A 27,637-nucleotide genomic window follows, 5' to 3' on the forward strand; every position below is an offset into this window, starting at 1 on the left:
GGATGCGCACAACTCAGTCCACGAGTAGCTTTAGTTGCGTACGCGCACTTTGCCGGGCTTTTTGAATACGTAGGATTATGACTTCTTGCCGCGTGTACGATATCGCAATGCAGCATTTATTTACTGTTGAACTGTAAACTCAACGCTTAAGCGTGAAAATAGTTTTGTTTATAAACAATTTAATGTTAAAATCAGTGATTTTGATTTTGAAAAAAACATTGCGGGAAAATGAGTGATTCGTGTGAAGGTGCGCAGGAGTGAATTCAGCAACGGTGGCGGTGGTAAGCGGGCACAATGAGTGCGCCGCTGAATTGGCACAAATGGCTAGTGTTGTCGCTGCTCGGATTGGCTTTGTCCGCTCGCACAATTGGCTGCGATTACAGTTCCATCACCGAGAAATTTGGAGCGGAAGCTGTGACTCGATGCAATGAAAAATGCCCGTTCCAGGTTCGCTAAGATAAATAAATATTTTGTTGTATAACAATAAAATTATTATTGACTGCCTTGTTAACGTAGATGACACGTATAGGATAGGTACATGCGCAGCGTTCCGCTTTATGCGTTCATTGATAAAGATTGCAATGAACAGTTTATTGATCTAGGATAAAACGATGATCTTAGTTATTATGTAGTTTATTTGCGGCGACAGTCGTGCAGGTTCAACGCACATCTAAGTAATTGTCGACAATTAGCGATCCACTACAATCAACGCAAACGCGCTAAATATAGATCCGCGTTCCCAAACGTCAAGCGAGTTAGTTGTGAGCGTATAATCCCATATACGCATAATTCAACAATTAACTAAATAAAAATTATGTTACAGTTGAATATTTCACGAGTAGGGCAGAAAAAAATACAGTAAAATCTACTAGCCATTTTGAAATAAACTACTTCAGTTTATAGTCCAGTTTGTTTGAAAGTTCTATGCAAGGACCTCGCAGCAAGGTCAATTTCAAGGGATATATTTTTTACGCAAGTATTCAGCACCTAGCTTATGTGGGAAAAAACCAAAACAAGGTAACCGCGGATGGATCACATTTCGAGGGAAGCCTTTGAGGTGCCAGTCGTCGGCTTAATCCGGTCGCACGCTTGCAAAAACTCACCTCTCTCTAGAATCATTCATGTGGTCCCTAAAAAGATTAAACCTTAAAGCATTTCCTCAGAAGTGTTCATATCAATAAGAACTACTTGCTGAACACGCTGCTGTGCTTTCGAGGTAAATATTTTGCGAAACCGGATAAAAAACCTCCTATCTATTTAATATTTTCATACTAAATAGGTCCGGACGAAAACAAAGCAGAGTTGTATAAAGTTAGGATATAATTAATTTAATTCATTTTCCAGCATTTACTTTAAATTTCCATAGCTATGGTTAAAATAGTCTTGTTGATTTGTGTACGAAGTTTTGAATATGACTTCACAATTTTTTATAAATGCAAACTTCCCGTCATCTCATTTTCTCATTTTGAGAACGTATATTTAAGCACAAGACTTCTAGAATAAGATCAAAGAAAAGTTGAATCCTTAATTTATTTTAGACTGTCCTGAGCTAGGGTTCAATCTTCAAAAAGAGTTAAACCCTCTACACTGGTGTCTGGTCGATCTAGGCTCTATCAACATTAGATAAGTATATTAAGTATTTATTGAAATAGTTTATGATGGTCAACATAGAAAACAAATCAATCACACTAAATGATTGCAGGCAACAGGTAGGCCGCTTCCTACCTGTTAGGCCTAATGATTTATCACGCTCGGTTGCGCTCGCACGAACCGTGTCGTAACGGAAATTATTAGGACTGCGACATCGTTACACATCCCGTGGTGACCCTGCAGCACAAAATATTCATTTTTGAAATAAGGAATGATTCCTATTGTTTCCTTTTTCAGAATCGAACTGGGGATGGCCATTTCGACGTAAGCTGTGGATCCGATTGCAGTGTGCAACAAGTAAGTCTCTTTGTTATAAGGTCCCCATTAGTAAACAATCTTGTTTAAAGAACACAGCTTGCATAATCATTTATTGTCTATTTGGCTTACGGGATAATTTCAACTCGCAGAGCACAACAATGATTCAGGATAGTATTAAAAGCCACAATATGGAAAAACAATGATAGACATTTCTGTAGCAAGGATGGGTGCAGTCCCTTTAAACTCTTTTTGGAACATTGGTCTAACTTTCATAGTTTCATGGTGCTACTTTCTTCTTTTATTGGTTTTAGCCGCTTCCAGAGGAAACTACATGTCGCCCCAGGATGAAAAGTAGCTTGCATATCATTCTGATGTATAAAGTTATATTAGTGGCAATTTTCAACAAAATCTGTGTTGAAGTTTTTGGGTGAAAGAGTAACAAATATACATTCTTGCAAGATTTAGTGTTAATCATATTAGTACGAAAATTGATTTACCATATATAGACATTTTGCAATTATTGCATTAGTCAGTGACTGACTCGTCCTGTTAAATACGTGGTAAGACGTACCTACTTCTTATTGTCAGGTATTAGTTTGAACCAATGATCAACGGTTTTAACCGGGTATTAATCATGACTCTTTTAATACTTGTAATAGAAATGGATAAAAGTAGAGCGAGTAACGCAAAGCTTTCGATAATTTTGAAGCATCTTTTTTACCACCCATATTTAATTGTTTTACATTGAAACGCGTCATAACCGATCGGCCATAACTTAGCAAACGATCATAAAATTCAGTGGCTCGATAAGTTTGTTTATAGTATATTTATGTACTTCCACCATTGAGTAACCCAATTTTTATGACCCTGTAATGGAATTTTGACTGTTAGGCACAGATTTCAAAATGACATATACATAGGTCCTACATATCTAAATATTTTTATATTTAACAGAGGTTCTTTTGGGTGAGCAATGAGTATGCCAAAAGTAAAAAAATATAAAAATAATTTACAATAAGTTTATAATTACTGTGTGATAAGTTGGTAACTAAATCACAATTTCACCTATAACCTTTTTGAGATACAAGGTATTTAATGAATACTGCTTCCAAAACATAAGATAAGCTCTAAATTAAGAGTGTGAATATTACGAATTACCACTGGGTAAAATTACTAAGTTGTAAATAGTGTTTGCTGCGTGTCGCAACGATACCTGAAAAGAGTATAAACATACAAAAGGGTATTTGTTAGCTAAATCACATTGAAGCTAGCTAGACCGTGTAAATGAACAAAACTAGTTCGTGAGCACCGTCCATGTTCTTTGTTAAGAGATGACAAATATAGCTTACAGTCACATAATATGCCAAAACCCAATGTTTGCAACATCTCGTACCTACTAAAATTAAATTGATAACGCTATATAAAACTTGGTTACAAATACAATCACGCGATGCAAAGTAAGAAACATCGTGAAGTTGACCTATTTCAATTAAATAAATAGCATTGGTTTTTAATCTTTATTGGGTATTTTATCTTATTTACATGCTCAGAAAATATTTTCATAGTTTTGCTGCCGTTATCCATCACATAATGTAACAGCTAGACGACACAAAACGGCGCATTCATTCCAAAGTCTGACAGTTACTACTGGTTTATGTCAAAATTATCAGTTATGTCCAATTTACGCCCCTGCGTAACGCAAAAAAGCTCAAGTGGCGGCGGGCGGATAGGCCTTCAGACGCACCCCTCACGCTTCAAACAAAGTCAATTGACTTGCTTGTATTTTATTATTATTTTGTAGCTATTACAATGCATCGCAGTATGAGTGTTATGCATCAAAATTATGTGAATAAAATCATTGAATTTTGATGACCTTACTGTTACCTTTCTTGTCCGTATCTCTGGGACAAATTGAAAAGCCGCATTACCGAATATCACAAATACATTAGGTGCTAAACAAAAGTCTGTCACAAGAATTGAAGCAGATAATTGTGAGTGATAGCTAATAATTTGTTTACAATCGAATCATACTGCATCTTATTTATCTTTGCTGGGATTTATTTTCGTTGTTTATAGTATTTTAACATGACCGGTGTTTAAGAAAGCAGGAATTGAATCAACAGAGCATCGATCTACCGTTCGCGTTGCAGGCACTGCATTGCGTTGCTCAATATCTTTCGTCAGGTCGCAAGGTGCGGCAGACAGCAAGGCAGAGCAAGGCATCAATTCAGAGTCCGTTCTGCTAAACAAACTTAAGTATTTCTTAAACTTGTTCCCTTAAACGACAACTTGTTTACATAATGAATGCAGTTCCTGAGAAAAGTTCCTTACAGATTGTTTATTAGAATTTGATTGGAATACGTGTTAGTTAATATGGTGGTAGTTCCTTCACTTCGGGATTTTTGAAGTAAGATCTCTGTTAGTAAAGAGAAGGCTCAAATAAGCAACTTTAAACATGCTCTTTTGAAGAAAAAAAAAATTGGTTCTTTTATCCAAAGGCTATCATGAAAGTTTGTTTCTTGGCGTAGCGTAGAAAATGAATATGATGGATGCCAATACAAAGGTTCAGGGATCACTTTCAATAGGAACAATACGTATTTTAGAAATACGAGCAAGCTTCAAGGGATTTCTTGGTTCTTGATTGATCTAAATATAATGTAAATCGCAATCAATTATTTAGTTACTGTCGTTTGACATTTATTTAAAAATAACGCAAACCACTTAAATGGTGGGGTTATTGAAGAGAGGTCAGTATATCTATTTGATTGATGGTAATGTTCATCCTGCAAGGGATGTAGTTATGGAGTGTTCGGTGGTCAGTGGCATGGTGCGGCTGCCGAGCGGTGCACGCGCAAGGGTCGCGTGAGACTCGACGCCGGATGGACGGAGGAAGGAAGCTTCTAGTTGCCAGCCTGCTCCCCTCGGATCTATTTTAGAGTTCAATCGTTTTATTCTATCATTTACAGAACATTCTTTTTATTATATCTAACCCAACTAGGAATAATGGGTAGGGTCCTGAAATATATATCTCCTGGCAAAAATGAAGTCCTTGATGATTTCTTAGGACTTATCTTATTAGGCTAGATCTCTAGAAGACAACATGGGTCTTTAATCTGAATCTAAAATATTTACTAAGATGTTTTTCTATGTAAAAAACCTAAAGAAGTTATGAGGGTTACAAAAAATATGGATTTAGAAGTAATATGTATATTAGTTACCACTAGAAAAAAATGTATTGGGATAAGTGAACCATAAAATGACCATTGCATAAATATATTGAACTATGTAATGTAAGGGAATTCAATCCCTTTGCGCGCTCCGTTGCGTGACGTTTCGGAAACGAACAATCATCTATCGGAAGCGAAGGTAGTGCCTGCGATTAATTTATAATTTATGTGTGAAACTACATTGACTTTTATATTAGAATCCGTTGAATGATTTAAAAGGTTTGACTACTGACTTAAGGTTCTCACCCATATATTTTCCGTACTTTGGCGAGATTTCAATCCTAAAGAAATCTCTACGAACGGAAAGCTTATTTCCAGCCATTATTATTTAAAAACGATGAGACGTACATATATTTTATTGGTTAGCGAAAATCCAGTTTGCGAGAATTTTGCTGTCCTGAAGTTAAAAAAGCTGTGATTTAAAATATTTCTCATCGAAGAAATATTTTGGGATACTATTTTCCTTATTTTGATTAAAAACAAAATAACCACATTGATGGCGTAACGTTTAAATGTGACCGCATTTGCCGTCAGGTGCATTCATGAATATTCTGAATAATTTTGAATTTAATTGTGTGAAATTGTGGGGTGTTATGACTTTTAAATATATTCATGGGTGGGGTAAACATTTTTACTTAATTAAAAAACATATTTACTAGTTGGCGACAGGTTTGTAGCCCGTATAATATTTTAGTTAGAATTAAAAAATCGCCCTTATTTGCTGCTTTTGAAACAACTGAAAGATTTTAATTTTTGCTTAGTTTATTTTTGAAACGAGAATCGTTTCAATTTTGATAGAAATATAAGGTAATCCTTATTAATATTATACCTCTAAATAGCTAGTTAACCATAAAACAGCTAATATTCTGATATCCCGTTCTTTGGTGTCTATCTGTTTTCTCCAAATATTTTTTCATCAGCCCAAATAGTATGAAATGAAATCATTGTTATTAATCTTTACAACCATGGTTTCTTATGTGAATATTTTTTTACTCACACTAAGCTCTCTTATCGTGTAAGTAACAATTAAGCGATTAATTGTAATAAGTGCAATATGAAGTCGAGTCGGCCCTTCAATTAGCGAGAACGCGCTGATTATGTTTGTTTAGTTTTGTTTTCATATGTAACTTGAAGTCATATGCAGTTCTACAACTTACAACTTTTTCACTCATCACTGTAAATTTTGTACTTGTACTACTTGTGCACTACAGACCTTAATAAATTCCTGGGGTCCTGCATAGCATGAGACATGTTCCTAATATACTATAACAAAGACCTTGCCACTTCTAAGTCAGCATGTTGCTAATTTTAGCAACAGTAATTGTAGTTTCTAATTCAATTGTTACAGTTTCGCTATTCAACCTGCACACTTGCAATGGTAATCTCTGGTTAGAGTGTCCTGAGTTAATTGAAAGCCAGACGGCTTAATTCCCGACACGCAGCTTGCTAAGCAATATCTTTTGTAGCAATCGCATGCACATATTTCGTAATTTCACTTACGATATATTTTAAGATTTAATCACAAAGATGGCGTCGTTCATTTCAAGTGCACGAAACATCAAAGAATTAACGAAATTCTTTTGAAGATTATATGAACGCAACATAAGTGGTAACTTGTAGGCCACATCAATATTAAAATGTCTATAAAAATCTTAACCACACATTCCTTAAGAAATGGTCCTGCCCAAGATGAAGCTCCTAATATTTTTTATTTGCTAAACATGCATTTATTGTTTGAACAAAAATGCTTATTGAAATATCAAACCGAATACATTATATAAATCATGAAGATATGGTTGGTTATGATAAAGAACTGCACTCGCTTCGTCGTCGCCCGCTAATTCTTATTTCCTCATTAGGTGGACCGTTCCCCGCTTGCGAGTTGCGCTTGCGCCCATTCAACAATTCTCCTCACCTCCCCTCTGCGCCATTATCCCCCGACTGCCTCTTCAACACTCCACGCTACCAATCTGTTGAACGAAATTACCTAGAGTGCACTCAGCTTCTGCTAAGTGTTTTGATTTATTGTCCTTTTATTGAACATTGCCTGTTAGTCTTAAAAAAGAACTACATCACAAATGTATTAAGGACAGTCTTATAGACAAGATATAAATGACATGACAAGATACAAAAATCAGGACTGGCCAGCCTTGATATGCTATAGTTTTTAATACTCCAAATTAGAGTGATGATCATACATAAGGAACATGAATCAGTAATTGACGAGACGGATTTCCACAGCAATGGATTATTGAACCCGACGATGAAAATCGTGCTATAAAATTGTATATCCGTGCCTATATTATGTACCTTTTTATAGTAGGTATCTAGATTAGACTCAACATAAGAACAGATCATCATTTATTTTGCTAGTATCTATAGTAACTAGTTCTTCATAAATGTATTCTTAGGCAGTGATCCAAAGCGATGCTAGGCATTGTAAAATCGACTGATAAAGGCTAGCAATAGGGCGGTAGATTGAGAGGAGTGTTCTCGACGCTAGAGCGTGGCAGAGGCGGCGGGAAGCTTGCCGGTGGGCCTCAATTTGCCTTAGCATTATCCAATTGCCAGAATAAAATGGTTGGCGTGGGCCAGCGCGTGACCTGTTTTCAAATTTTTGATCCCAATAATATGGATCAAATTCAAATGGAAAAGGTAGAATTAAATTAAAATAAGTACTCCGAGAACGAGAATTCTAAAGCAGTTTCGAAACGAGAATAATTTGCTTTATGTTGCCGAATGACTTTGTAGAGGAATTCACAGGTATTGGCATACAAGACTATTATTTATAACGCTCATAGTCTTCTCTTTGGGTAAGGAAGAATCGGCTTAGTGTTACTTGTAATACTGGCGGTTGGGTCTCATTGTCACCAGGACTGGATTTGATCCTGGGAACCCTGAGAAATCAAGGGCAAGTCTCGTAAATTGAGGGCACACATCGGATTAAAACTGGTTTTCCGTCCTTACCTAGGTATATCTGATTCTACATAGCCTGACATGACATTTATTATATTGCTTTGCGGGATTTGTATTATTTTTATGTATTTACCTATCTGCAAACAAATCTTCACGGCCACTTGGAAAATAGAAATTTTTTACCAGACTGATACGTTTTCGTACTTCATTAATCTACAAATCAATAATCATTGATTCGCGGTAGACATAGATAGCGGGTGCACTCACGTAGGTCCATGACGCATGATTAACAGGCGCCACAATAGTACGATTAACGTGATGCGTACCCGTGACCCTCAAGCTTTCCATCAGACATACCCTGAACGTAATGCAGTGACTTTAATTTCTCATGCCATTGACAGCTGACCAACTCGTGGTGGAATCATTAATCTAAGTTGCGAATAAACAATTTGTGACATAAATGTAGAAACGCTATCTTAAGTTTATCTCAGGTCAGTAACGTACGGAATTAGAAAAACAGAATCAACGCAATTGGTATCTATCCACTGGCGCCTATTTACAAATCTCCGAGATAACTTTATTAATTAATTTAAATTTAAATTGCAGTTGTTTTCCTTTTCACACATAGTATCGCACCAAATAACATACCTATGTTTATATAAAAATAATAATATCTACGGTTAATCTACTTGGGTTACTGCTGTTGTTACTATTTATGCTACTTACTTTGTTACTATGTCAAAATATTATGGATGGTTTTATCAATTTATTAGGATGTTTACTTTGAGACATAAACTTTAATAATAACGAATAAGGTAAATGTTGTACTAATATAAGCTACCTACTCTAAAAGCTAACCTCGTTTGTCAATTACCGCGAATGGCGCGACTGCTGTGCACGAGGTGTCAGGTTCGATTCCCGGGTCGGGCCGAAAGCGCTTTGTGAGTTTTAGAAACTTTCACAAAGCAGCCCGTAGCCTGGAAGTCGGCGGTGTTACACCCCCGTGCCTGGAAGGGCACGTAAAGCCGGCGTCCCCGAATGCTACTCAGAAGCAGTCGTTGTTACAATAACACGCCGGGGGCCGGCAGGCGCTAAATTACAAATTCTCCACCAGGTCTTTCCGTCTGTCTGAGTGCTGATAAGTACTGATACCTATACAATTTAGATGTAACGGGATACCTATGGGTAGATACAGAGCATACATGAACTCATAATGTGCACAATACAACCACTTGCGTTCTGGTAAATCTATCCAATTGAAAATTGTGCTATTTAGGTTATTCAGCGCAAACAAAGACTGATCATTTAAGCACAAGAGTTTTGCTATGAAGCAATTAACAAGTAAATTATCCGTGAGTGCTTACACAGCGCCCTGCGTCCGGCGTACGCTTGCGCTCCCAATTGGACTTCCGAGCGCGTTTCCGAAATCGCTCCAACAATGAACTGACGCGACAATTTTAATGACTCCAAAGGGAGAAGTTATTGTTTTGTTATTATTGCAGCACGAGACAGGAAACTGAGTAATTAGCCGTTAATTTACTCTGTTACTTTATTGGTTTTATTTAATTTTCTCGTCTGCATGCAGTCTATCGTCTTCATTTGTTTATTTTTAAATAGGTTTAAACGAATTCTATTTTACGGACACGCATAAACAAAAACTAAGTGAACTTTGCGTGAGTCAAAATTACTTGTTGTGTTGTACTACAAAGATACGAAGAAATTGCTTGTTTACTTGTGTCTATGTAAACTTCTACAGTGATTCATGGTTTCATACCATAAGAGATCCATTTTTAAAACAAATAGACATAGCAACTAATAAATATATTCAAAAATGAATTGATCCGTCAGTCATAATTGGACATGGAGGGTGCGTCTGGGCATAGGGCGTGGTGTTGTGACAACTATGGCGGAAGAGTCGTGTTAGCAAGAAATACCTTCGTCCTTCAACGGCACAACAAACTGATTTCGATACATCATCGTTTGTTCATAAGGAACCAGTTATTGTAAGAATTTGTTGATAACAGCCTCAATTTGAAAAAGAAGTTAGTAACGGAAATTGGAAATAACTTCAACAAGTCTAGCTTTCAGTTGATTAATATCACTGGTCAACAAAATTAGACCAACTTCCAGCCACAGAAATGAGACTTCACTTTTTAGAATGTTTTCAGTGCGCTGAAGCCAAATTTGGATTCAGCGCACTGAAAACATCCTAAAAAGTGAAGTCTAGTTTATGTGGCAAAAACTTGTTGACCAGTATATGAATTGCAAACAATCTATCTAAGTATAAGCCCAGAGCAATACAACTTATGCTATAATAGGTTAATACTCGTAACAGTCCTTGAGCTAAGAAATAAGTGTAAATAGAATCATCAATACAGACTTAAAAGATATGAAACTGTGTCCCACATATGTTTGATCCGACTGATGGTTGTGCGTGCGCAGGCCGCGACCCGCAATTATACAGCCGAAACAAACGGCACAGATCGCGCTCGCGCTGGTCCTGTGCATCCGTTTTAATTGTTACGCGTATTGTTCATCACACTGAATGGACATGACTCAAATGAGATCTGTCTGCATTGCAATGCTTTGTTCCTACTATTTAACGAGCTGTGATATTCGGAAGTTATCATTACAGAGAAACATGACAGGTCATTCATGAGGCCGTCTGCATCATATACTTAGTTACTCTTACCTAAGTGTCGTAAAAATGTCAATACATTTTAATTATAATCTTAGTTAATATTCTCAAGAATTGAGTGAGATCGTAAGGGCACCTGCGACATCCGGTCACTTGCCATCCGTAAAGGACGTTACCGGACCGTGAAAATCCGTTACGAACCCTGTTTTTATACTTTCTCAGCCATGGGAACGAAAGTGTCCGTTACAAGAATAGGGAACTATATTTCTCACACTCATTGCCTTACTTTCAGTTTCCTTTAGTTTTTTTGTTTGTTTACGACACGCCAAAACACGGAGTGCCAACAGGTTTGTTTGCACTTGAAACGGTTTCCGAACGAGTCTGCATTTCATGTCTGTTTAGGCTTACAAAGAAATTGAAGAACATACGACCCTGTTGTTTACGCTATATACGCATAAACACCGTCAAAATTCATTATTAACTACTGAACAATAAGGGACGAAAAAGTAATCAAATTAAGAAATTATGTTATGTAAAATAAACAGTGAATTTCTAGCGTGGTAATTTAATTGGATTAAAACCCGCACCACTAATTATGTGACAACAAGTCATGTTCCTAATAAGGAAGCTCATAGTTACTATCACTGTTGCCCTATTGAAGCTTGGGTAATTATATTATTATATATCTTACCTATTATTCTAACTAAACATGGCAAAATGTGTAAAAGAACAAAGCGCATCAACTTAAAAATGAAGATTGATTGTGCCCATCATGGTTGTGCGAATATTGAATCATTGTTGTTGCTCTAAAAGTTGAATAAATGCGGTGTACTTATTTAAAGTTAAGAATTCTGGTATCTTACATTTTACGCTTCGTTGCTTGGGTAATAGTTATGTAATTTTAATTACCGATTAATTATTTATTGTTCTAGTGCAAACTGGGGTGTAGCTTATGGCAAGAAGGATTGGAAAATTCATGTCAAATCGTTTGCGTAAGTATCATCATCAATCTTTTTCTTCCTCTTGCTCTGTACCAAATTTTATTTGGGTTAAGCGCATCTCTATCAGACGTCACTCTGACATTCAATCCCTTCTTACTCATGTCATCTCTCAATCAATCCTTTCTCCTTCTCTTTGGTCTTCCTGTCCCACTCAATCTATCCATTCATATTTAAGACATTTCTCCTAGCATGCGTTTCATCCCTTCTTATTACATGACCATACAATGACAACCGCATGCTTCTTGTCTGAAAATGGTGTTAATTTCGGACTCCCTCTAATGTAATCATTCCTCACTTTATATATACATCCTTGTGACACCACTCGACGCACTTCTCATACCTAATTAATATAATTAAATTACTAATGCAAGAAATGCTTTATGTATAATAATATATTTCAGAATGTCACATCGGAGACTGTATTTTCGCGGGAACTGTACTGTGTTATGGGCTGTAACGAGGCTTTGAATACTTACTTTCAAAAGTTAAGAGGTACACTTTCACATTTTTATAAAACTTCTTTAGAATCATACGCCTATAAATCTTTTACTTAAATAGATCTTGATTTACAGAATTGATTGGCGTACCTACTGCACCAGCTTTGGTAGCCGATAGTCTTACGGCTACATCTCTATCTCTTGTGTGGGAAGCACCCAATCTAGGGAACCTCAGCTACATGGTACAATGGCGGTATGAGGAGCTACCGGGCACTTGGCAATATTATTCAAACTCTAGTCATTCAGACCAGTCTATTATAAATGTGGACGGTCTTAGGCCATACACTAAATATAGGGTAAGACAAAAAAGCTTAGTCGAATGTAAGAATTTCAAATTACATCAATCAACATTCATATAAATTGCATATAATTATTATCCTCTTCACAGTTCCGAGTGGCTATATTCCTGTCTGGTCGAGGTGGTGCTGGAGAGCCGGTTTACTCAGCGCCATCAGTGGTAATATCTACCTTAGAAAATGGCAAGCCTAGCTCAGCACCTTCGACATTAAGGGCCGTTGCTCCAGACCCCAGCCGAGTGGCCATCTCTTGGGAACCAGGCCCATTTCCAAATGGACCATTGATCTCATACGTTTTGCGACTAACGGATACTCAGCCTAACACCAACGATGCTCTTGAGGTATAATCATCGCTCAATTTATAAAATTATATATTTTTTCTCGTACTAGGTATATATAATTTATTTGGCATTTTCGTGTTTTAGGACATGCCAGCATCGAACAACACGTTGTTTTACATGTTTCAAAATTTAGCTCCCGCTCGTGAGTATGAGGTATCGGTTGCTATGCGTAACGCAGTGGGAGAAGGCCCGAGAGCTTATGTTAGGATATCCACACCTCCTTTACCGACATGTAAGTTTTAAACCTTGTTGAACTATTTACATGTTCTGTGCTAGTGAGAAATGATACACTTGATTTTAATTTATGTAATTTAACTACGTTTGTTTTAGCTGTTCCTAGTCAGCAACCTATTTTAATTTTGGGTGGAGAACAGAACGTTTTAGCAGCCCCCGCCAATGACATGTTGTCAGATCCTGTAGAGTTATATAGCACGGAACACTCAATCACAGGTGAGGTTTTCTTAATTTAAAACTTTTAATAAAAAATAAGCATAGTAGTATATACGGTGTGATCATGATATCTTTGCTGATTTCAGGCGTGGGACTAGATATATCAAGTGATTCCCTTTTCACATCAGTATCAAATGGTTACGTATATCGCAGCAGCCTTTCTAAGAAGAGCGCTTCTGAGACAATATTAACACCACAAAATTATAAGCCTCAGGATTTATCAGTAGATTGGTTGAATCGTCACTTGTACGTCCTAGGTGAAGTTCACTACAGTGCTGTGGATTGGTCAAATAGAACCTATATAACCAACTGGGAAATACTACGGTGTGATTTTGATGGAAAAAATCTTATAGTTGCGTTGTCAGGATTCAACTCTCGGCCGATTCATTTTGAAGTGGATGCTTATAATGGGTTTGTTTCATTGAATATTTAAGTGTCATTCTATAAGAGTTTTTTGTATTTGAACAAAAACACTAAAAAGCAAAAAAAAAAACTATTTTTAGGTGCATCGGCCTAGAAGTCGGTGTCTAATGGATGTTACTAAGTTAATTTTGCCACCGACTTCTAGGCCGATGCACCTAAAAATAGTTTTTTTTTTTTGCTTTTTAGTGTTTTGGGAAGTCGGTTTAATTTTTTTGTAAAAAAGTTTTTTATTTAAAGCTTTTCAGTGATACGAATAGTTGTCACTATCCATACAAGTGAGAAGTTCTCATCAATACAAAGAATATAAGTCCAAATACGAGGTATTTTACATATTCAGTTGTCGAGTTCCCTCGACTTACTTTCTCTGGTCTCCATCATCAGGTCAGCTCCAAACCTTCACTGTTGCAAAGGTCTTGTCAATACAAATAATTTAAGCCCAAACACGAGGTAGTTTACATATTCAGTTGTCGAGTTCCCTCGACCCTCTCTGGTTTCCATCATCAGATCAGCTCCAAATCTTCACAGTTGAATAGTGCTTTTAGGCGTACACCTGAGTGTCATACCGGCCGAATTGATAACCTCCTCCTTTTTGGGAAGTCGGTTAAAAATGTACTTATTTGACTTGATTTTATTTCAGTTACTTGTTTTGGGCTCAACAAGGGGGTGACCGCGGTGGTCTGTACAGACTCGACTTGGCAAACATATCAAATGGTATTCCTCACAGCGCGAAGCCAGAAATTATAGTTCGTGATGCAAACCTAGGAGCTTTTACTGTGGATCATGCAGATTTTAGAATACTTGTTGCACATCTGAGAAGGAACACGGTGTTAGCTGTGTCACTTGATGGGTAAGGACCGTTAATTTAAACATTATTGATGGGAGAAATATGGTTTGTCAATTTTTTATTTTCTATTTATTTTTTCAGACGAGAAGTTGCCGATTTTCGAGCAAACACTCAAACCCCAATGTTTCTATCAACGCGATCTATTGCATACGCCGGTGGGCTTTTTTATTGGACGAATGGCAAAGAAATGTTGACAGAGGAATACCACGGTCAAAGCGACAGTTACTTCCACAACGAATATCCTTTGGCCTATAACACCAAGACAATAGCAACAAGACAGGTTTTGGTAGCTTTGCGAAGTTGTCAACCTATTCCAGTGCCCGTGAATCCGCCATTAGGGTTACAAAGTGTGATGGGCATCAATCAGGCGAAGGTTTCGTGGAACCCTCCTCATCTGTTGGGTCATCAGGGAAGTGGAGCCTGGCAACAATGGACATTCCATCTCCAGTTAACGCATGTTGATTCAGGGGACGTAATAGACATGTAAGTACCACAAAACTTTAAGTACTTATCATGTCGTTTTGCCGTATTGCGAATTATTTCCTAACTGGCAAATATTTGTTTCAGTAAAAATATAACAGAATCAAGGAGCATTGTGGATAATTTGAAGCAAGATGCTGAATATGTAATTAGGGTAGCTGCTGTTACCGAATCTGGTTCAGGTAAACAACAAATCATTTTTATGGGACTTAGACCGTTTTTAAGTGATCACTATTTTTCTAAACAAAACATATTTACAGGTCCATGGTCGTCTGAATTCGTTGGCAAAACATTACCCTCATCGCCAAACACTTTGCGAAGCACTTTATTGTGGTCAGGGCCAGATGGCCTATTGCAAACTGATCTCACTGGAGACAATCTACAAATCTTAATCCACAAGTATGAATCTGCTATAGTAAAATGGCAACCTTGTCTGTGATGTGGTCTTTGGAGAAGATGTTAAAGAAATTCTGTTTTTCCAGGGAGATTCTAAGAAAATTTCAAATTACCGACATTTCTTGGTACCGTGACAAACTATATTTGGTAACCAATGCATCTACCGTAATATGGTTTAACACCACAACTTTTGAGACTGGTTTAATGTCTAACATGGAAAATGTGGGGAGTTTAGCAGTGGACTGGGTCGGCAAGAAATTGTATTGGTCAAATCCGAAACAACAATTGGTAAGAAGTAAAAATTCAAAATTAACTATTTTTCGAATATAAAGTATGTTACTACAATTGCATTTTTTCTTTAGATAACACGAGGCAATTTAGACGGTGGCAACAGAGAACCAGTACCAATTGTGACGGTCGCTAAAGAACTTACAATAGACTCGTTAGGCGCCTACATATACTGGAATACAGGCCACGCGGTTGAGGCGGCTAGACTTAATGGAGAAAATAAGATGATTTACTATCCTGCGCAGTTATTTAGTGGCAAACAAGGTAATATTACCATCTATATTTTCAAAGAGCTGTTTTAAAGAAGAACGGTCTGAACTAATATTGTCATCCTTGTTTTAGTAATGGGACTGACAGCGGATCTAGAAGAGAAATGGCTTTATTGGCTTGTTCGAAGTTACGACGGATCCGAACTTCACCGAGCTCCGACAGCGGATCGAATCACACATGGAGTAAATGAAGTATGTATCCTGATTGATATCTAATTTTTAAAATCTATATTAGCCTCAACAATGAATTCTATTCATCGCATTCTGATTAAATGTAGAATGTTTGAGCTTTTCTTTATCCCGTATTTTTGGTGATTGTGCGAGTAAATATATCGTAGAGATACGGATTTCAAACATGATATATTTGATATATTTCAAAATTGTATCTCTTATATACTTAGAGTAATAAGTGTATATGCTTATAAACTAATCAATATACACCTAAAGAGCATGCAAACAAAAACAAAATGCAAGATATGTGTATAAAACTCACAATTACCTCCAGGTATCAGGATCACTGGTGACACGTTTATCAGGCACGGCGACGTTGGGTCCTCTCTGCTACTTCAGCGGTCGTCTCGTGTGGGTGCAGGACGCTTCTCGCGCGGTTGTGTCCGACTTGGCAGGGAGATATACTGCTGAGTTGCTGCCCAGGGTGCATGTCATTGCAGTACGGGATCCGTCCCTGCATGCGGACAGTGGTAAGTTATGGCAAAGGGTATATGATTCTTTGTCTATATAGAAGTATTTTGTGGTCGTTTCGGAAGGTCAAAAAGCCGGTTAACTTACTCACGGGCAATCCCAATAAATATTCTATCCAACTGTCATTTGTTTACTTAGAAGTCGAGATAGGAATTTAACATTATTTATATGGTTACAACCATTTATTGATAGAAGTATTTATGATTTAGATTCATCGATTTTTTTATTTCCTTTCTAGAATCTTTAATAGCAATTCCGGAGACGATTAATTCGTCATCAATAGCAGTAGTGGGTGAGTGGGACAGGTTCAACGTGACTTGGGAGCCAGCCACCAGCGTCAACGTCAACAACAGTCGAGTCTATTACGACGTCAATCTACATTTCCCTGGACAGTATAACATAGAGGTGAGGATTTGACCTAACTGATTATTTTTAGACAAAACAATTTTATATTTGCCTAACGCATAAAATGTGTGTTCCTAAAATAATAAGGAAAAAAACATTAAATATTATCAATTAGAAAAAAATCGGAGACGATAGGCTGACATTTGATAAATATGCCTTCATTAAATTGTTTTAACTAGGTATTTGTATCAATGTATCTTGCAACTCTGTAAAATAAGTTTCCAGTCAAAAAGTTCATGACACATTGTAAAAAATGGGTTAAAAGTTAGGAAAACGATTTAGCGTTAATTCCGCGAGACAAAAAATCGAGGACCACTTTCGCGGTCGATGAGGCATCTCTTGAAGATGCCCCGTGGAGGAAACACGTGTCGAGTACCTATAGGTTCGATCCCCGATTTATTGTCTTGCGGAATTAACGCTAAATATTTCCTGTTTTTTTTTTCTTAGCCTGTATTGTCCCACTGCTGGGCAAAGGCCTCCTGATTTTGTCTCCCCTTTTTTCCTATTATGTCATGGATTTTAGCAAAGTAACGACTGATTCCTTAATTTATCTGCTTTGTCAGAGGACAGTGGACGTGCCGTGGGTGGAAGTGGTATCGGTATCGGTGGGTCCGTACAGCAGCATGGAGGCGCGAGTGCGAGCGCATACGCACTGGGGCGGCGGCGGCGCGGCGCGGGCCCGCTTACACTCGCCGCAGGCGCCGCCCGCCGCCCCTAGAGCGCCTAGGATATATGTACAACCTGCGCTAAGGTACTTAACTACTAGACCAATAACACTTTCAAGCTTCATGAAAAAAGTTGACAAATCTTATTTCGTCCTCGGTCTTTTCACATTCTGTGTTGGTTTGCCTTGAGCACATAAAGGATTTTTTTGTGGGAATGCATAATGGGTATATAGAAGTAGTACATAAGGGAGTACGTACAAGAAACACATAAGGGATTGTATAGGAGTAGTACATAAGGGAGTATATAGGAATAGTACATAACGTAGAACGTACAAGAAACACATAAGGGAGTAAATAGAGTTCTACATAAAGGAGTTTAGGCGGAGTACATAAGGAAGTACATAGCAGTAGTATATAAGGTTGTGGGCATGCCATCAGTGTCCACTGCAGTAGATATGCTACGAAAACATAGTATTAACTTCAAATTCTTACCTTCCATCAGTGGAGGACCGCTATCTGCAATATTCCGATGGGGCAGTCCGGGCCGCGCTAACGGGATCATCCGTGGCTACGAAGCGCAGTGCTGGGTGACGGCTGCCGACTCCACCTCAGCTACTAAACCTTCTGCCTGCGCCGACGCACATCTCTCGCCTTCTCACACGCAACTCATGCTGAGAGACTTGACGCCGGCTTCCAAATACTTCTTCCAAGTAAGACAACCTACATTCAAAATTTACGTTAACAGACTTAAGTAACCATTTTGTACAAAGCGAGGATTTAAAATTATTGCGTTTCAGGTGCGTGCCCATACGGACGCAGGATACGGACAATATTCTGAAGTTGTATCAACATCGTCTGACGAAGTAAATCCCATACCTAAAGTGATGGTGTCCTCGCAAGAATCTATCAAAATTATAGACCTAGACTCCGGAGAAAGTGAAACAATTCCTAAAAGTACTGGAATTCCTGTAGACTTTGCAGTGTCCACTGAAGAAAATATAGTTTACTGGGTTAATAACTTGGAAGAAATATTCTCTTCGAGGATTAACGGCAGTGGCCATTTTAAGGTAGCGTCATACTTTCAGATTTCGAAAATCTTCGTTATTTATAGACCGTAGATGTTCTTATATCCTATATTTTTTTTATAGCTGACGTCAATCAATGGTTCGGCGACCAGCATGTGCGTGGACTGGGTGAGCAGGTCCGTTTACTGGACGCAGTTGGAGATAACTTCTATTGAATCGTACGTCACATACCGAGCTGATCTCGGGTTGACCAATAGCCGGCCACATATAACAAGGGTATTTTCCAGAAAACAACCCATCTATAGTCTACAAATAGCACCACTACATCGGTAAGTAAAATAATTATTGTATCCTATTGGTACCTATCAAATTAGAATACTTGTGAACAACATAGCATTAATTATAAAAATGTTTCAGAACATTGTTTTGGTACGAGGAAAGTGGCCATCAAGGACTAGGAACTATAATGACATCATTCTTAAACGGATCTGATATTAAACCTTTCTTTAGAAATTCTGAGGGCACAGGACGTGATTGTAACTGTCCCGAAGACCCTCAGGTGGCTAGACCTTTTGTCATTGACATGACCAAGAGCAAGAATTATGATTTGTATTGGGTAGATCCTTGGGTACACCACATAATAGCGACCGATATGGACGCCTGCAAATGTAGAATAGTGGTCGATGCTACCGAAAAGAAAAAATACGGGTTTACTCCCATGTCAATAACAGTAGACAGTAGATACGTTTACTGGTTCAATTCTACTCAGAAGGAAATATTTTATACCACTAAGTATCATAAGACGAGAATAGAAGAGAGGAAAACTTCATATGGATACAAAATAATGGCCTTGGATCCTGGAAATCAACCGTACCCTTCAAGAACGTGTCTCTTCCCTAAGATACTGTACTTAAGACCAAAAGTTGTTTCAAATTCAGCCAACAGTTTAACGTTACACATGCCACCGGTAGAAAAACCTAATCGATGCCATTCATTGGAATACGAAATGTCTACAACAGAGTACACGATATTTTATAGAGAGATTGGAAAAGACACTTCTGCTTGCGACAAAGAATCTTGCGCATACGTTACAACTACCAACACAGAAGTAGTGATCAATGAACTGAAACCGTTTACTAACTATTCAGTGATGTTGGAAGCTACGAACTACTACGCGAAATTACACGAAATTAAGCCACTTGTTGGTTCGCCGATGATTCTACAGACTGCGGCTGAGGGTAATTTGCAAAATTATTAAATTTTATTTCATTTTCTTAAAATGTATGGATTAATATAATAATTACCTCATATTTTCAGCTCCAACAGCACCCAAAAACGTGACGGGAATAGTGTTAAGCCCGGTACTAGCGCATGTAGAATGGAAGCCTGATCCTGGACTCTTGTACGAGGTTCACTGGAGAACTGATGACTCCCCTTCGTTGGTGCACAAGCTAAAAGGTAGGAAAAATATGTTACATGTAGCTAATAGTAAAAAAAAATACGATATCAATTGTAAAATTGCTTTTAAATGATACGAAAACCAAATTACATATTTTTTAAATTAGTAATGATGCCCAGTTACATTGATTACCGATAAAGTGTCAGTCTGATAGTTAATGCTATCTGCCAGATAAAGGGTGCTTATAATTTCTGCACGACATTGCTATCCAAGACTTGTGAAACCAACAGTTATAGTGTATATGTCAGATAAGTTCCTGTCAGGTTATCAGAGACCCAAGCAACCGTTGAAACTGGCTATTAACATTCTAATACTTATATAATTGTCCAACAGAACACAATGCATTTGAGGTATGGGGTGGGCGCAGCGCCAACCTGACGCGACTCTCTCCCAACACGTCATACACGGTGTGGGTTCGCGCGCACTCCAACCACAGCGTGGTGGTGGCGGACTCCGCGCAGCTGCGCCTGCGCACCTACCCGCAGCCGCCGCCGCTCTCCGTCGCCACCCTCACGCCCTACGAGATACGCGTCTCGTGGCATCCGCCTACCTCGTACCAGCTACTACAGTAAGAAAACTTCCCTATTCATCTGGCTTGCCTTCAACAATGTCGTAATCAACAAGTTTAGTTTTCTTAGTTGAGGTCGTCTTCAAGTCTAACCGGACTCAGCAAAGAACAAATGTTTTACTGTGCGACTTCCTAAGTGCCTATCTGACATAAAGTAAATAGTCTTTGCTATCTGACCTTCTTAACCCAATTACCCAGGTAACCCGATCGTAACCCCTTCGTAAGACAGGATGTCACTTGACTTTCTGACTACTTGAAACGACTGCAAAAGATTTTTAAATAGCTGGGACCCACCAGTTTATCGTGCAATCCGAAACACAGAAGAAAATCCACCTACTGTCTTTATATAAAATTAACATAAAATTATAACATCATCTTCATCTTCAGCTTTAAAATGGAGTACTCAGAGGCCCCGCCATCAACTGGCTCCTGGAAAGCGTGCACAAGAGACGAGAAAGACGAGTGGTTAGCGTCCGAGCTTCGGCCCCGCTCGCGCTATGTATTCCGTCTCCGTTTGCAGTATGTGGCTAATGCACCGCCGTATTACTGGCCAGACGACGAACGCTTTACTTTTGAAACACATGGTAAGTTGAACCAACTTTTAAGCTGGTTAGGATATGAGGCATATGGCAAAATTTCTAGCTGATAATTATTGTTGCCCAACAAGAATAGATATGTTCCTATTTTACTATCATCAAACTCGTGTGTTTTTCATAAGTAGAAGAAATGTCCGGTGGTGTGATTTTTATGTAACTAGATATCTCCCCGTGTTTTCAGCCACGTCCTGGGGAACTTCTATGCTTACTTGGATAAAATATAGCCTATGTTAGTCGGTTATAGTCTGGCTTACCAGCAGTCAAAAAATTTTTTAAACCACTTCACCAATTTCGGGGCCTTCTTAATTTTACAATGAGTATAGAAATATATATAATAAATAAATTACAGGTGATGTGCCGGGCCCACCGGGTCCCTTGCGCGTGGAAGGAGTGGGTGATCGAGTATTGCGCGTATGGTGGACGGAACCTGACACGAGAGGTTCTCCCATCATAGCCTATCGCGTTTGGGGACGGCCGCAGCATAGGTAATATAAAATTAAGGTTCATTATATAGTATATTCCATCATCAATTGCTCCCTTGGCTGAGTGATCTTTGAGTGGATTTCCGAATCCGTCTAAAATCACTACGTGATGTGCTATCCACAGCGTGGATTTTCCCCCGTGTGTGTGATCCCCCGTGCCAGGAAAACTTTTGTCCCCAGTCAGTTCAATAGTAGTCATTATAATTCCACGTCATGAGCCATTAACTGACTCTAGAAGTCCACACGATAAGAAGAAGAACACAAGTGGAGAAGAATATGTATCAAAATAAAGAAAATTATTAACAGTTAATTTTTTTGTTAGGATTACCCAGGGAAGTGAAAACATCACAAAGAATCTCAGTGATCTATTGCCGGCGAACTTACCCTCCGACATCGACGATAAAATGAAGATGCGCATCGCCAGAGAAGGGCTGGAATTGCTGCATAACGGAACTGGTATGTTATTATTTTGTATTTTTATGGCCAATTTCACCGGTTACCGATAATGTCTCTGATAACTTATGCGAAGCTTATCTGATAGATGAACCATACGTTTTGGTTTCATAGGTCTCAAGGGTCAGATAGCAATATCTGGCAGAAATTATAAGAAAAATATTTTTCTGAAAAGCTTTTATCTATTTGATAGCATTTGTACTGAGTATTTGTTTGAAGAGATAGCATGAGTCGTTCGCTCACTTCAAATATTTTACGTAGGATACATTTATATGAGGCCCATACCTACCTACCAACACGAAGTTATATAAGGATAATGTATGTATAGAGACGTACTGGCTGGTGAGCGGCGCGGAGGCGCTGGGCGCGGGCTGGCGCGCGCGCGTGCAGGCGCGCAACGCGCACGGCTGGGGCGCGCTGTCGCCGCCCGCCGCGCTCGACGCCGCCGCGCTCTCCCCGCGACGACCACCCGCCGCTGCACTCGCGCTTGCCTTGCTGGCAGCTTTGGCAGCCCTGCTGGCTGTTGCCGCCGCTGTCTTCTACGGTATGTAATAAATTAATAAAGCCAAGCATTAGTTACAGCCATTCAAAATGGTCTATCTATCTGTTGCTTTGATGTGTATGGAATCATGTAAAGTCAAAGTTCTATATCTGGTAAGCAAATCAACAGACAGATGGAATTTTTGGACCGGATGAGCGTATACACCAGAGCGCTCCCAGCTGCGAGGAGAAGATTGGCTCTTATTTCTTTAGCACACCTGAATAGTACAAATCCCTTTATTAGTAAATATCAGACTTAAACAACATATCTACATAATGACCATCATCATTCTCCTGCCCGTAACCCAATTTATAATTGGTGTCGGCGCAACATATTTTTTTTTTACATTTAATTAATGCATATTATTACGAACAATCAATAGAAATTATGAACAATTTTCTTGCACCAACCAATTTTTATTTACTCAGCATTTAATTAATTATATCCCAAATATTAGCAGCATACAATGCCCGAGCTCGGAAGAAGGCAGCTGTCGAAAACCAAATCCCTGTGAACCCCACGAGACGCGGACCTGATGTCGAACTTGCAACATTGAGGCAGTTACCAACGAGACACTCCACCAATATACTTTATAATCAGGCAAGTTTTATATAAGATACACACATATGTATTGTCTTATTTTTATTCAAATAAATCTCATCGATTAGATTTAAATATTAGTTGAGGGGGAAATGATCAAATATTTCTATAGCTAGTGGGGTCCACTAGCTAGGCCATGCGCCTACCGGGGCTGCGCAATTGTTCGAAAGAGATACCTCGGTCCTGGTACGCAAAGGACTCAAGCAAGAAGGAACATGATGGGGTGTGGACACTTCCTCACGCTGTACCCACAGCGGAGGGGGTCATTTGATGATTTCCTACAAAAAATATTTTTATGGCTAGAGGCACAGGGAGTGACAAACACTTTTCTTTTTTTCTATCAGGGTGTACATTGTCCAACGGACGCAGAACTGGCTAGCTTACCCCACATTCGCCGTGAACAGATAACGCTAACAAAGTTCCTTGGTTCGGGAGCATTTGGGGAAGTATTCGAAGGTGTCGCCAGACAGATCAACGGGAGCACTTCTGATACGAAAGTCGCCGTCAAAGTAAGTGCTACGACTACCAAAGGAAACTACTGAATTTGTATAATTTCTCCTTCTCTTTTTTATCTCATGACGTTTAAAAAAGTAACAAATTCAAAATTTCCGCAATCTCAAAGGTCCTTTTTAGAAAAATTTAAGACAACCTTACGTGAAAATGCTCACTACCAATATTTTTACAGACATTACGCAAGAGTGCCACAGAACAAGAGAAAACAGAATTCCTAAAAGAGGCCGCCTTGATGTCGAACTTCAAACACGAACATATTCTACGTCTACTCGGAGTTTGTCTCGACAATGATCCTAATTATATAATCATGGAGCTCATGGAAGGTGGCGATTTGCTTAGCTACTTGAGAGGCAAACGCGTTTCACTGGTATGTAACACAATATCATATGGTAAACTTATTGCATGTTAGATTTCTAGTCTGAATATCCCATTTTATGCTATCAGTTTCAGAATAGTTAGTATCCTGAAATTAGCAACGAATGTTAATGAATTTGTGAACCTTGTCCACAGTACACATCAGAATCCCTGACTCTATTGGATCTCCTAAACATGTGCGTGGACGTGACGAAAGGATGCCGTTACTTAGAAGAGATGCACTTTGTTCACCGCGACTTGGCCTGCCGCAACTGTTTAGTGGCACACCGGGGTAACGGCAGAGTTGTGAAGATAGGAGACTTTGGACTCGCTCGAGATATCTACAAAAATGATTACTATAGGAAGGAAGGAGAAGGTAAATAATGTCATGTTTATATTTGAAATTATGTTCCCCGCAATTTATCCGCCTCGCAAAAGCACTCCTTCGCACATCGAGATAAATAGAAATATACATGTCATTCTGATATGTTCAAAATGTTTTACTAGTTTCATTAAATTGCCTTCAGTAATTTTCTAGTGGACCTATTTCAGAGATTTCGACCGATTTTAACAGTCTTAAAAATACTCACCCCAGATGATTATTCATGTCCATTTTGTTCAGGTTTGCTTCCGGTACGATGGATGGCCGTGGAATGCTTGGTAGACGGAGTATTCTCGTGTCAGTCCGACGTGTGGGCTTGGGGAGTTCTTTGTTGGGAGGTAAGTCCTTCCTAAGTACAAGTACAATATTCATTATTATATTTTCTGCGGTAATTCATGAATGTCACAAATTATGTAATGCAATGTATGTAATGTACTTATACAAAATGTGTTTTTCAGGTTCTGTCTTTAGGGCAACAACCATACCCCGCGCGTACCAACCGACAAGTGTTGTCTTACGTTCGCACCGGGGGCACGCTAGATAGACCACCTAACTGTCCTTCAGCATTGTAAGTAACGCTATATTTTATCATCTACATCTGTCAAGGTAATTTTCGCTCAAATATCGAAAAGGAACATTATATCAGAAGTAGTTTTCTTCAGAGATGGATGAAAGTGCGTGTATCTTCAAATTTTGCTTTGCGCTAAATATGTACATAGGTAACTATAAAAGATACATACATTTGAAAAAAAAAACAATTTACATTTTTCTTTTACTTCTAAAATGGCTGAACTAATTTTGACGAAACTTTCACTAACTTATGTTATCATTCGCTTTGGCTACTTTTTGACCAGGTTTGGGAATTATTCCCTAAAGACGCCAGCGAATCCGCGAGAAACAGTATCCAATAGATATAATATGTTTTTTCTAGCTACGACTTACTGCAGAAGTGCTGGAGTTACTCAGCAGAGGCACGGCCTTCATTCCGGCAGTGCCTGGAGGTGGTGACGGCTCTCAGGGACAAGACGTCCGCCAACATCACGCTCACCGCCACGCCCACGCCCGCGCCGCATTACCTCACGCTGCTTGGAGACGGTAATAATATGATCATCATCATGTCTTTTTATCGTCCCACTGCTGGGCACAGACCTCCCATAAAGAGAAGGATATTTTAGTCCATTTTCATGAAGGATACTTTGGCCCATTTTCACCGACAATATCAATGTCAGCACAAACAAGCAATCTCAGACTTTGAATTCAGGTTTTCGCATCGATGTTTTCATTCACCTTTAGCCATTGCTGTCCAATAAGAAAAATTACCAAATCCAAATCGCACACTCGAAACTACTATACTCACCCACTTTCAAACCGCATGCTTGAATTGCGATTAAATCAGTGCCACGTCGAGTGCACAAACTGGCGATAATTAATTTGACTGCATGTTGACTTCAAAGAAATCCTGCAGTTTCAACTACTGCACGGCTTTGTTCAATAACTTTTGAATATTTTCTATAACACAGGCACTGCGAAGGAGTTACAAATATGTAGTATAGGGATTATGAACAGATAGTAATTAATTTGATCTGACTCTCTTTTACGTGTAGCTTCTCTAAAATACTACGTCTACTATGTTACTATTTCATCACAAAGGAAAAAGTCATTTAGCGAAGCAAAGAGCAATACCAATAATATAAGCTTTCCGAATTGCATGATCGCAGAAACGTATTCAATTTTAATACAATAAGATTTTAATTAAATGTATAATATTTCTTCATTTCATGTGATACAAACTAACCGATGTATTGTGCATGGGCTGCATGCATGCTCAGACGCCGTTGACAACCGCACCTACTTACTGGACGAGAATGACAACGCCTGCTTAGGTTCGTGATAACAATCATTTAACAATATTTAGTAGGTATTAGGCTTAACTTACCGTAGTTCTATGACTAACTGAACAATATTTATTATACAGATGAAGATTTCCCAGAGCACCACATGGAGCCGTCGCGACTTCTTCCCGAACGAACTCCGAAGTACTTGGAGTTAATGTACGACAGCGATTCGGCGCCCGGCACTATCTGTGACGGCTACGAGATTCCCCGGGCACCGATCACGTACATGCCACCATTCTCAAGACACAGCATAGTCGGTGTCGCACCCAATAGACTGATTAAGGCTCCGCTGTACAGGACACATTCCTTACGAACTCACAGACGACCTCCCAACGCCACAATAATCCCTCTGCGGAACGGCTTGGTGAAGCGATCTTCGTTGTGTGAAGAAATTAGCGGTCGAGAACCGAGAGCTTGCTCGTCACGAGAAACACCCCGTGTTGACTTAGATTTCGAGAAACACGTATTCAAGACTCCATTTTGAACTGTGATATTAAAATTATGATAAAAATAATTATGCAATGTGTAAATTTTTCCACCGAATGAGGATACTGTTCTAGAATTAAGTGAATATTTAATATTATTTATTTTCACTAGTTTACAGTCTGTAAATAGAGTTGAGTAAAATTGTTGTACATATTAGTGTAAGCCGTCTTGCTAGACATCACGAGACAACATAATAATGCATTTAATTAGCCAATTAAATAAATATATTGCTCGAATTTCACGCATTTTCTTTTCCTTTCTTTGTAATGTTTGCACAGCAAGTCCAAAAAGTCAAATACCTACACAAATTCGCAATCGACTGTATCTCATAGTGGTGTTGAATACATATTAGTTTAAATTTATCATCTTTCACATGTGAACACTGCTATTGTTAATATAGCAGTCTAATACCGTTAAAATAGAGAACAAGCATGCAGGAGCGTTCATCCATAGTCCTACTAACAGAATAAAGAGGTAAACATTTTTTGTTTGTTTGTGTAAAGGCTCCGAAACTACCGAAGCTACACTATCCCTCTG

At 38.7% G+C, this 27,637-nt stretch overlaps 1 protein-coding gene across 1 annotated transcript; it reads left to right on the forward strand.

The window, feature by feature from the left end:
• LOC124633629 (proto-oncogene tyrosine-protein kinase ROS) lies at positions 1–27,336 on the forward strand. The gene is made up of 38 exons (XM_047168911.1): positions 1–447; positions 1,888–1,947; positions 11,622–11,681; positions 12,092–12,182; positions 12,263–12,483; positions 12,576–12,824; positions 12,909–13,056; positions 13,155–13,274; positions 13,361–13,685; positions 14,335–14,544; positions 14,623–15,024; positions 15,109–15,203; positions 15,282–15,420; positions 15,504–15,705; positions 15,780–15,969; positions 16,048–16,166; positions 16,480–16,675; positions 16,915–17,081; positions 17,645–17,832; positions 18,249–18,456; positions 18,544–18,813; positions 18,895–19,100; positions 19,189–20,009; positions 20,089–20,229; positions 20,564–20,798; positions 21,186–21,382; positions 21,744–21,879; positions 22,199–22,332; positions 22,658–22,873; positions 23,328–23,470; positions 23,815–23,979; positions 24,156–24,350; positions 24,494–24,713; positions 24,960–25,057; positions 25,178–25,287; positions 25,651–25,814; positions 26,549–26,602; positions 26,695–27,336. The coding sequence occupies exons 1-38, from the start codon at positions 295–297 to the stop codon at positions 27,096–27,098; spliced, it is 7,452 nt and encodes a 2,483-aa protein (XP_047024867.1). The 5' UTR covers positions 1–294; the 3' UTR covers positions 27,099–27,336.
• Positions 27,337–27,637: the final 301 nt, after the last annotated feature.

The sequence above is a fragment of the Helicoverpa zea genome, chromosome 10, assembly GCF_022581195.2.
Source record: "Helicoverpa zea isolate HzStark_Cry1AcR chromosome 10, ilHelZeax1.1, whole genome shotgun sequence".
In the NCBI taxonomy this organism is placed as follows: Eukaryota; Metazoa; Arthropoda; class Insecta; order Lepidoptera; family Noctuidae; genus Helicoverpa; species Helicoverpa zea.

What these genes read in the sequence shown, in the direction of transcription:
- LOC124633629 (XM_047168911.1), top strand. Translation starts at nt 295, where the DNA reads ATGAGTGCGCCGCTGAATTGGCACAAATGGCTAGTGTTGTCGCTGCTC. An exon ending in CTGGACAGTATAACATAGAG is followed by an intron (nt 17,082 to 17,644) that starts GTGAGGATTTGA and finishes CTGCTTTGTCAG; the next exon opens with AGGACAGTGGACGTGCCGTG. An exon ending in CTATAGGAAGGAAGGAGAAG is followed by an intron (nt 24,714 to 24,959) that starts GTAAATAATGTC and finishes CATTTTGTTCAG; the next exon opens with GTTTGCTTCCGGTACGATGG.